A 12,226-nucleotide genomic window follows, 5' to 3' on the forward strand; every position below is an offset into this window, starting at 1 on the left:
GCCAGCCTGGTCTACACAGTGAGTTCCAGAACAACCATGGGGGTGTAAAACTTCGTAGAATTGAACCAAAATAAACACACAATATAACATATCAAAATATACCAAACCCAGTGAAGGCAGTTCTAAGAGGAAAGTCCATACCACAGTGCTATCAAGAAACTGGAAAGATCTCATATTAATAATTTAATAATATACTTGAAAGCTTAAGAAAAACAAAAAACAAGAAGAAACACCCAAAGAAAGTAGACAAGATGAAATAATCAATCCAGGGTTGAAATTAATGAAAAAGGAAAGAAAAATAACACAAAATCAATGATATAAAGAGATGGTTCTTTGGGGGAAAACTAAAACCAAAACTGACAAAACCTTTAGTCAAATTTATCACAAGGAAGGATGTAATCCAAATTAGGATCCAAATTTAGAGAAAAGGGCTGGAGAGACAGTTCAGAGATTAAGGGCATTAGTTGCTGTTGCAAAGGACCTGGATTCATTTCCCAGCACCCACATAGTGGCTCACATCATTCATAATTCCAATTCCACAGCATCCAAAGCCCTCCTCTGGCCTCCATGAACACCAGGCACACATATGGCACACAAATTTACATGCTGGCAAAAAACACTCATACACATAAAAAATTTTTAATTGTAATTAGAAACGAAAAGGAGACATTACAACACATGAGAAAATACAGAGGAACGTAATAACTCTGAAATTATTTCATAAAATAGACACTGAAAGAATATTTATGGTCTTCTTACAAAGTCATTATTTTCAAAATCACACAAAGAACCAACAAAAGAAAATGACAAGCTAAGACTTTTGATGAACATAGATATGAAAGTCCTCTATAATATTTGTAAGCTGAATGCAGGCATATATTTTTAAAAAATCATTAGGGCTGTAGAGATGGCTCAGAAGTTAAGAGCACTGGCTGTTCTTCCAGATGTCCTGAGTTCAAGTCCCAGTAATCACATGGTGTCTCACAAGCATGTGTAATGAGATTTGACGCTCTCTACTGGCATGCATGAATACATGCTGGCAGAATATTGTATACAGAATAAATAAATCTTTAAAAATAAAATCATCAAACATGATTGAGTCAGCTTCATCCCAAAGATGTAGGTATGGTTCAACATACATAAATCAATAAACAATCATATAAACAGACAGAAGGATAGAAACCACATGATCATCTCATTAGAGGCAGAAAAGGCCTTTACCAAAATCTAACTTCCCCTCACGATAAAAGTCCTGAAGTCCTCAACATAATAAAGGCAATTTACCACAAAACCATAACCAACATCATTCTAAACTAAAACCAAAACCAGTAACAAAACAACTATCTCCATTGCCATTCAATATATTGTATATAATCTTAGCTAGAGCAGTTAAATTGAAGATCAAGAAGATACAAGCAGGAAAGGAAGATGTCAAAATAATGGTATTTGCAAACAGTATGATTTTAAACATAAAAGACCCTTAAAGACGCCGGGCGGTGGTGGCGCATGCCTTTAATCCCAGCACTCGGGAGGCAGAGGCAGGCGAATCTCTGTGAGTTCGAGGCCAGGCTGGACCGACAGCCTCCAAAACAATACAGAGAAACCCTGTCTTGTAAAAAACCAAAAACAAAAAAAAAAAAAAAAAAAAGACCCTAAAGACACCACCAAGAAATTTCTACAGCTCATAAGTACATTCTGCAAACAGGATACAAAATTAACAGACAAAACTCAGCAGCCTTGCTAAATAGAAACAAACATGCCAAGAGAGAAATAAAGAAAACAGCATTCATATAGCATGTGTGCACGTTCCTGTGTCTGCATGTAGACACACACGTAGACACACACACACACACACACACTCACACACACACACACACACACACACGATCTCTGAATAAGTCTTAACTATGAAAGCAAAAGACATAATAAAAACTTTAAGACACTGAAAAAGAAATCACAGAATATGCTAGAAAATGGAAAAACATTTCAAGAACTCCCTAAAACTGACCAGATTCACTATGTCCCTCTCTGCCAGAGCAAGCATAGGCCAGCTACAAATTCTGGGACAAGAAGAGCTGTCTGGAAGAGGTTTAGAGCAACTGAGGCAGCTAGAAAGATACTCCCCAGCCTGCTGAGCTGCCGCTCCACGTTTCCCTGCTTGCTGTGAGCTGACAACCACGCTGGGGTGGTCTTGGTGATGCAGCTGCCTCTAAGTCATTTCTGATCCTGTGAGTAACACCAATAAAACTCACTGGTTCACCAAGTTGGGACTTTGGTGGTATCTGTACTTTGGTCTCTCATGAGTTCCCTCTCTGGGGTGGGAAGATGAATGTGTTTCATGTACCCAGGAAACACTTTGTCACACAACAAGTACAGGCAGACAACTACAAACAGGTGATCATGAATTTTCCAATTCATATTTCTCAACCAAAATTATTTTTGTTTCTCTTTCTTTCTACAAAACACATGCAAGCTTTAGAAAGTTCATCACACTGACCAGTGACGGGGACAATATCTCTTCTTCACGTATGGTCTATCTCCTCTTAGATCAGAAGCTTAAAGTATGGTTAAGTCTATGCAGTAACAAAATCTAGCAACACGGGAAAATAAGCTGATCACTAATTAGAACAACTGAGACAGAAGGCTGAAATCATTGATGTTTTACACAGAAGCCATTTAAGTTAAAAAGAAAAGCAGTGATTTAGATAATCAATGTTTAAGCTACCTAAACAAGGTGTACAACCATCATTTTCAATGTTAACCATCAACTCTAGTCAAAAACAAAAATAAACAAAACAACTTTCATACTCACCTTCTTTATCAGTAACCGACCAGGAATACTTCTGAAAAGGCTTACTAGACGGAAGGGGGTCCATCTCCAGCACTTTATAAATCTGGCCAAAGGCTGATAGTCTAAGTGCATGCTAAAGAATAAAATATATTTAATCAACTCTCAACAGCCATTCTAGCTTATATGACACTTAAATGGCATTCTTTACATACTGACATTCTATTGGTAGAATTCCCTAACTTAGACATACAGGAAAGGCAGGCACACAACAAGAATTCAGAAATGGGAGTCATGGTATCTTTCTAAGCAGTCAGGGCTACACCAGTCTCACACCTGTGCACTATGAGTGATTTCTTCTTTTTGCTGAGTGGTCATGTAGCTCAGAGCATCTGTTGGGTCTCGCTCACAAGGATCATGAAGGCCAGGACCCCCTTTGGCAAAAACAAGGAAAAATAAAAAATTTAGAAATGAGTTTTGAACATACAAAGTAACAAAAGAAAGAAGGCGGGAAAAAACTGAAGAACTAAGTTTAAAATCTTCTCTTATAAGTACAATATTAAGGACAATCTGCCATTTGCAGCATAAACTCCTAACTGTCCTTATTTACCACAGCATGATAAATTATCCCTAATGTTTAAATGGATTACATATTTAATGTTTCCAAATTTAATACTAGACTGAAATGAAAATGAACTTCATACTTTTCATATAAGCATTTACATTTACATTTCCAAATTCAGATTTGTAGATGAAGCAAATGCATAGCAGACACAGTATCTATTAGTACCCTTTATGTTAGTACATATAAAACACAATTAGAACTATGGAAAAGCTTTACAGCACTCTTCCACACACAAACATTCTAGTTGCTAAAATTCCAAAGAACACAACTCCTACACGTCATTTTTCTCTGCAGAGGACAAACATTTAGCATATGTTTAGATATGTTTAGATAAGTTAACTAAAATGAGATTTTTTTTTCTTATTCTTCTGCCTTGAGAGTTTGAAACCCTTACCAGGAAGTAGTATTCCAGATGCCAAACACTCCATTACTCGTCTCAAGGCCTCCCCAGCGCCCAAAGGTCTATTACAAGTACCTATAGACTTTTCACATATAAGCTCTAGTGGCTAGAAGATATTAAATTACAAATTAGTACATGCACCAAGTGTTAAAAGGATTCCAGTTAAATGTGAGCTGACATTTCTATCTAAAAGGGAAGCCAAACAATATAGACAATTTAATATTTAAGGTCCGTTTAACCCTTCCATGATTATCTACTCTAATCCAAACATTTTTTAAAATAAATTATTTTTAGATATTTTCTGAAAATACGAGACAAAAACTTTGATTATAGTTACAAAAAATGAAGAAATCATAGTCATATAATTCATTTAAGATTAACAAGCTTTCACATGAGTAACAGCTAATAAATAACCAAGGTAACAACTATCTAAATCCCTCTTAAGGAGCAAGCAACTTTTATAGTTGCTCTTATAGTTGAGTTCATTCATATAGCCTGCTCCCAGAACAATTAGAGTAAACAAAGAATGACATCTCTGTATTAGATAAAATGAAGCCTGTGATGTTGCATAAATGTTCATATTTGCTCATTTTTTTAAATGAGCCTTTACAACTATAAATTATTTTCATAAATTTTTAAATTGTAGTCCTGACTAGATCAGGCATAATAATTTCCAAATTAAGTCAATGTTACAATATATATTATGTTCCTAATTAGTAATTAATATCAGGCAAACACTGCACTTAACTAATTGCAGATATAGTTTATTATATATATACATACATACATACATACATACATATATATATATACACATATATTATAACCTTGCATTGAACCTAACATGTTAGATATGTTTCTACATTTCATGAGAATTACAAAAGACACCAGTTTATCAGATAATCTCCACAGAAATGTAACAACACACTGAGGGCAATGGACCAGCCAAGAAGGCTATGATGGGCAGCAAGTGATTCATGAGTGATCAATGATCAGTTCAGGACTTACTTCTAAAAGGTATACAACCTTTAGATGAGATAAATATGTGTGTGTGTGTGTGTGTGTGTGTGTGTGTGTGTGTGTGTGTGTGTGTGTGTGTGTATACATAAAGAGAGATAAAGAAGGGGAGGGAGATTTAAAAATTTTATATACATATGTCTAGAACACAAATGACAAGACAAAAGAGGCAAGTGATATGCATAAACTGTAATGCATGATTCATAAAACTGTAATTCTAGGGCAAAATAAGACAACGAATGCCTTAACTAATTCAAAAGATTGTCATTCTATAGTAACATCATTTCTAGAATTTCCTCTGCTATAGCTTCAGATTTGTTTTTTAATCACATTTTAAGTACTTACCCATCCTTTCAATGGTGCCCATGTGGGTACTCTGTTGCACAAATCACGTAGAATGCGGAGGACAATAACACACGATTTTAATCCATTTGCCCTTGCCTAAAACAAAAAAATGATTCCAATAGCCCTGCAGAAATCCATTCCTCATTTGAAATACACTGACCACAGATAAGTTTGTTTTAATGAATCCCAATTAGCAAATAATTTACTGGTTTTCAAGCAAACCAAAAAAATCAAGTTATGAAAAATAGCAAGTTATAGTTCAGAAAGTCATGTTTTCAAGTAAAAGGAACATAACATAAAAATGTTTTGTGAACTCATGACAACCTTATTCTAGGCACTATCTTAACTTTCAGCTTTCCTGTGTTTATATTTTACAATCCATCATCTACTATTCAGAATAATAAGCCAAAAAGAATTACATGATAACAAAACATCATGGAGAGATAAGATAGCACAATGGGTGAAGTACTTCCCATGCAAGCATGGCAGCTTGAATTCAACTCGCAGAGCCTATGTTTTAAAAGTCAGGCATGATGGCAAACACTTAGAATCTCAGTGTTGGGGAAACAGCAATAGAAGATCCCTGGGGCTTACTGGCCAGTCAACCTAGACTGCTTGGTAAGTTCTAGATCCCAGTAATAGACCCTACCTGAAAAAGTAAGGTGGTCAGCTCCTGAGAAATGACACTGAAGGTGACCTCTGCTGCATGCTCACCCACCCTCCCTTCCTCCCTCCCTCCCTCCCTCCCCCTCCCTCTCTCTCTCTCTCTCCCCCACCCTCTCTCTCCTTCTCCCCCACCACCACAATGGAAGCTATTTTAGGCACTTTATCCAAAGGAACTGATTTACTCCAACAATAACACTAGGAGCTACAAAGTATGTCCATTTCATACAGAACACAGAAAACACTAACTGGCAGATGTTCCAAATACAATCAACACAGAACAGTAAGGAAATAACAAAGTGCCAACCTGAAACCATTTTGCATGTCGAAGAGAAGCCAAGGCATTCAGACATTTCTGCCTGTCCAGTAAGTCCGGAGGATCTTTCATCATAATATTTTCTAGTAGTAAAATGGGATAAAGGAAAACATATAGTTTGAGGGTTCTTAAAAAATCAATAACAACCAAAAGAAAGTAGCATTTGAGTGAACTTACAATTGACTCCAGAAATGTTCATATTTGGTTTTTTGTTGCTTTTTTTTAATTAAGTACACACTATTTAAACAAATAATCATCAGATTCTGTGCAAAAGTATAAGGCAAAGTAAAGGAATTCATTCAGCAAAGGAATCAGTGACCACTACTTCTTATAAACAACAAGGGATCTTATTAATGAACATGTACACCATCATAGAAAACAAAATAAATACACAGCACTTTTTCATTTGTCAAGATACAAAGAAGAACATCTGAGAACAATAGCAATAAAAACAACTTTTTTTGTTTTTGTTTTGTGAGACAGGGTTTCTCTGTGTAGCTTTGGAGTCTGTCCTGGCTCTGTAGACCAGGCTCAAACTCACAAAGATCTAGATCTACCTTCCTCTGCCTCCTGAGTTCTAGGATTAAAAAAAATTAATAGAAAAATTTTGATAACTGATCAGGGTCTTTAAAAAGTTGGACCTCTTATAAAATAGTAAAATTGAGTAGGCTGAAAGTATACTGAATGTGACCAAAAAAGAAATTACTTGCTTCTAAACAATCCCAGTCACTACAACCACTACCACTAGAAACTAGACTCCACTGATGAGAATCTCAACAGTCACCTTCAAAATTCATTCAGTACTTCTTTTTGGAGTCAAAAATTTAAAACTACAAATAAAAAATAAATAGAAATGGATTTCATATTTATCGATCTCTTCTTCTTTAACACAACTCATAGACTGCTACATAACCATGGTTGTTTGATTTGTCTTACTATTTCACAATTGTTTGAGATGGTAAAAAAACATGGTTCACAATAAACCCACATATTTGAGATGTCACCTGATACTAAATCCAAGTTTCTATCACCAAATTCATTTCCACTAAATATGGAGATGCAGGTTAATTTTTGAAGTCTTGATGCATTTAATAATAAGTACAGTTCTACAAATGGATTCCTACAGAAGGGTTGTCTAACCCTGACTAAGATTCATCATTCTCTCTTAAGAATGATTTCAAATATGAATCCCACCAACACTGCTCAATATTCTCAAACAGTAGATACGGAGTACACTGCATGATTCAAGGGATATAAATATCTTTAGATGGTGCACAAGAGCATGGATACTTTTTGGCTTCCTAAGTTATCAGTGACTCTATAGTGACAAGTCTAGTGTTTAATTCTACTAGTTAAAACGTTACTAAACCTGAAGGCATAATGCCCAATTAAAACCACAACTATAAAAGGAAGAACTGTGGATTCCCTGTGCTGCTGCCAACACTAACCAATGATGTGCTACACACTTATTTCCTGCCAAGTGAACTTCATGGCAGATGTTTGCATTGTTTCCCATTAACCTCTGTTAACAAAAATCACAACATGAGGTCTTATTACATTACTGATTTCTACTAATAAAATCAGAAGCTTCTAAATGAATCATCAATGTGAACTTGTTTATAAACCAAAAAAAAATATGGTACTCACAGGTGTTCTAGCTCCTGGACTGGTGTTTACAGGCACAAAATATACAATTGAGTCATTTTAATATTTTATCATCATCTGTGTAAAGCTCATATAAAAGGTAAAATATGCCTGAGTTATTAAAATATTCTTTTTCTTTTCTTCTTTTGTTTTGTTTTATTTTTTGAGACAGGGTTTCTCTATGCAGTCCTTGCTATTCTGGAACTCACTCTGTAAACCAGGCTGGCCTCTAACTCAGAGATCCACCTGCCTCTGCCACCACCACCTGGCAAGTTATTAGAAAGGCAGATATGACCAAGGTTGACTGACTGCTAAGAAACATAATCCAAGTTGCTTGGTTTGCTTTTTTTTTTAAACTTCAATTTTTAAATTAACAGAGAAGTGAATTAGGTTTTATTCTGTCATCTGACTGAGCCCAGACATCAGAAAGAGGCTGACAAAAGAAGAGGGAACAGAGGTTAAGACTCAGGACCCAGAGCCCCTTCCTCACCTTCAAGTGTGTTGTCAAATGCCAGAGATGCTAAGTACCTTACCCTGATTGTGACACACATATTCTCAACGGTGACAAGACAAAGATATTTTGATGACTTCTTTCATCTCAAAATCAGGTTACTACCATGAACTCTTATTTTAAGTAATAATAAAAAAAATCAAGACATTAGCTTGCTACAGTCAGCATTTGAAAACAACAGATCTTACTAAAAAGAGATGAGAAGGAAAAGCACTGGACTAGAGCAGGTTCCTCTTACATCGACATCAAAATGGTCATGTTTCTTCATGTTCTGACAGTCAAAGGACCCAAAAGGTTTTACTATTCCTGAGACTGGAAACAGCAGGACTGTAACAATACATTTTATCTTCAGAGTCTTGTATTATGTGACTCATAAGCACATGGCGTTACAGTGCTACTCAGAGCCAACAATATACTTTTACATATTTTCACTGATTTAAAAAAAGTGACAATCACAGAACTATTGCTGGGAAAACAATATCCTCAAGTTTAATGTTTCAGGACTTTAATACAGGTGTGTGTGTTTCAACTTTATTAGATAAACAAAGACTTTACTTTTTAAAAAAATCTTGCCATTAATTAATTCAAAATAGCAGAACTGCTGGGCTTGTAATCTAAACACTTTTTTTTTTTTTTTTTTTTTTTTTTTGGTTTTCCAAGACCGGGTTTCTCTGTATTGTTTTGGAGGCTGTCGGTCCAGCCTGGCCTCGAACTCACAGAGATCCGCCTGCCTCTGCCTCCCAAGTGCTGGGATTAAAGGCATGCGCCACTACCGCCCGGCTCATCTAAACACTTTTAACCCCAGCACTTTCAAGAGACAGGTGGACAGTTCCAGCCTGGAATTCCAAGTCAGGGGTACATAAGAAAATCCTGTCTTAAAAAAACTAAAAAAATAATAATCAATAAATGAATAAATAGAATTTGGAACTATGTACATTTCACTTGCTTTGTAGGAAACATAAGAAATAGCACAAAAATGGGCAAGTATTGACAACAATGTCAAATGCAAAGAAAAATACAGCTTTTAAAATGTTTTTGCAGCCTGCCATCAAAGCACGAAGGTGTATACAGCATGTATCTATGTGCATCGGAACAATGGAAGTACAGGGAGGAGGGCTATTCTGCCTAAACCTGTTTGCTTGGTTGGAGGTTAAATAAATGAACCTGCAAACACCACTCTGCAGCACACAGTCAGTTTTTCTCAGTGCCTCACATACAAGCTGTCTGTCCTCTTAACAAAACACTAGGAGGAGAAAAGGGGGAAAGCCAGAAATGGCTGTGGCTGTGTTAGGTGTTTAGAACCTGACTCTTCAAAAGTAAAATAGCTGAGCTGAGATATAGTGGGAGGCCCCATGACAATCTGGACAAAGCTGAGCTCTCAGCTCATCTTGACAGAATTTTTTAGTATATTTAAGAATATTCTGAAACCTCATTTCTCTCAATTCAGTGAAACTTTCTGGAAAGACAATATACCTGAACTACTGTTCATGAAAAACATAAGGACATAGTAATACGAACAATAGATACAGCAATAAGGTCGAATCAAGATGTAACATCCTCTTATTAGTCTAACTATGGCACAAACACTATCTTTGTGATAGTAGAGCACCAGAAAGAAAATGACCACAGGTTTGCTCTGCACAGTGCATATCTAGCACCTGGGGAAGGCAGTAAAATAATGCCTGCAGCACATTTTTATGTACTGCAACAATCTACTAGCCTGACCCTAGCAGGAAACATACCAGTGAGCCTTTGCCAAAAAGAGCTGGCATCAACAGGTGAACAGGAACTCTAAAGACAACTTCTCTATCAAGTTGACTTGATAGTACTGACTCTACCTCAGTACTAATGACAGAAAAGACTTTATTTTCACTATCTGCTTCGTTTAAGACTGCAATGTAAACATAATTTTAAAAACAATTTATCACCCCAAAATAGCAAGTGTATTTTTAGTTTAAAACCACAAGCACCAAAGTTGCAGGTCTCTAATGGTCAGACAAAAACAATCAGCATGTATACATGCAGCAAGTCCAGGCAGGAAGGAGAGAAGACTCTACACTAACATATGACACATTCCTGCCTATAAAAGAGAAATAGCCACCTCCTTTCTAAGGCCACTTTGAGATTGTTTTTCTTTAAATAAATCATATATGAGGATTAAAATATGGTGGGGGTTAACACTGAAGCATAAATAAATGAATCCGTAATAAATATTATGCAAGCCATATAAGATGCTACCCATTGCTAACATTTCTTTTTTTATATGCTGGACTGTATTTTCTCAGACAATATACTGACGGAAAATTCCCTGTGAAGATTCATGTGTGGTCCTCTGTGGTAATCTACCTCAGTATGATTCTAGGGGCTTAGGATAAAGGGTAGTCATTGGGTGGGGAAGAAACCTGCCTTTCAAGAAACACAATAAGCCAGCTCATTATTAGCACCAGAGTCCACTCCATACTGACTATAATTCTGGATTTCAGTGTGGATTAAAACTTAGCAATGTGGATGAGTGTGGTAGGTGCGGCACACAGGAGGCTTAGGCAGGAGGATCACTGTGAATTCATGACCAGCCTAGTGTAATAAGCTGGTGCACTTAGTTCTAAGGCAGACAGAACTACAAAGTAAGTCCTTATCTATAAATACAAAATAAATAGTTCTGCTATGTTAAGCAGAACTGAACCTAGTGAGACCACATTTCTCTTTTGAGACAATTTGAGTAGGTAGGAATGTTTAGTAAGCGGAGGGATTTCTGGACTTCACTACTTTGAAGTTAGTTGTATACCCCACTGTGTATGTAGTCTCTCACTGAACCCTGCAAACAACTACTGTCTTTTATTATCTACACTTTGAAATTAAGAAGTGTGCCCAATGTCACACACCACTAACAGAGTGAAAAACTGAACACACAGATGTTATGCAGCAAGATCTGTGCTTTTTCTCTCGTGCTTTTTTTTTTTTTTTTAAGGAAATACATAGTACTAGGGAAACGGTCATTCCACAGACTTAAGTAAAGGATTAGAGTATGCTAACAATGACAGCATAGAAGTCTTGTGACATCATTTAAAAAAAAAAAGAACATTCTTTATGCACTCTTTGACAACTTAAATAAATGGTGGTTGGAAGTGAATGGTTATCCACTTCTACACAGAAAATATTATAGATAAATCTAATGTCCTATCTTAGGCCAGGCCTCTGGCTCTGCCTGTTCTCGACCTTCCTTTCTTCTCCTTTAGATTTTGTCAAAGTCATTTAGCAAGTTAAGAGAAGGAAGAAAAAGAGATGATTTGTGTATCTACTGCAAACCGTATATGTCAGAATGGCAAAGCAAGTCAGAATACTTTATACGACACAATGTCTCAGGGTGGAGGGCAGATGATACAAGACATTGTTTAACTAACTTTGAGAAAGAAAATTATTAGAAGGGAAGAGGATGCCAACTTTCAGGGCCAGGTATCCCTGAAAGCTAAATGTGCTTTGTGTTTCCATCCTACAAAGAGAAAGATTTACAACAAGGGAAAGAGTAGTGTCTAGGTGAACACAGAGAACTACCGGTGCTCAAATATGCTGCATGCTCCACGTTGCCCAGGAATGTAGAAAAAAGTTGTCTATGACAAACCCAAAATTAGACAAAATGAATAAGCTGTAAGACATCAAAGTTGGTCAACAGGGCTGGAATGTTAAGAAAAGCAAAGCAAATCTTCCTGCCATTCAAAAAGAGAAATAACACCTGTCAAACATTAGCTCCAAGCTTACTCCTTAACCTTACCTAAGTTCACAAAGCTGATACATCAACACACGATCCAGAGAAACTCAAAACACCTTAAACAAAGACGCAACTGTGTCTGATACAAATCCCATTATATGATTAAAATGCTCCAGAATGGTATAATATACTAAGAACCTGTTTTCAGCTT

At 36.3% G+C, this 12,226-nt stretch overlaps 1 protein-coding gene across 6 annotated transcripts in view; it reads right to left on the reverse strand.

The window, feature by feature from the left end:
* LOC101828751 (spermatid perinuclear RNA binding protein) overlaps positions 1–12,226 on the reverse strand; it is a 105,268-nt gene that overhangs the window by 40,480 nt on the left and 52,562 nt on the right. For all 6 annotated transcript variants that reach the window (XR_005873204.1, XR_005873203.1, XM_013122027.3 and 3 more), the window contains 5 exons: positions 6,146–6,237; positions 5,176–5,271; positions 3,808–3,919; positions 3,125–3,222; positions 2,813–2,924 (listed from right to left, as the gene is read on the reverse strand). Coding sequence is in view for 4 of the 6 variants with exons in the window: in XM_013122027.3 (XP_012977481.1) it covers positions 2,813–2,924; positions 3,125–3,222; positions 3,808–3,919; positions 5,176–5,271; positions 6,146–6,237 (510 nt within the window). In the remaining 2 variants the exon portion in view is untranslated. The remainder of the gene's footprint in view (positions 1–2,812; positions 2,925–3,124; positions 3,223–3,807; positions 3,920–5,175; positions 5,272–6,145; positions 6,238–12,226) is intronic.

The sequence above is a fragment of the Mesocricetus auratus genome, unplaced genomic scaffold (assembly GCF_017639785.1).
Source record: "Mesocricetus auratus isolate SY011 unplaced genomic scaffold, BCM_Maur_2.0 Super-Scaffold_100047, whole genome shotgun sequence".
In the NCBI taxonomy this organism is placed as follows: Eukaryota; Metazoa; Chordata; class Mammalia; order Rodentia; family Cricetidae; genus Mesocricetus; species Mesocricetus auratus.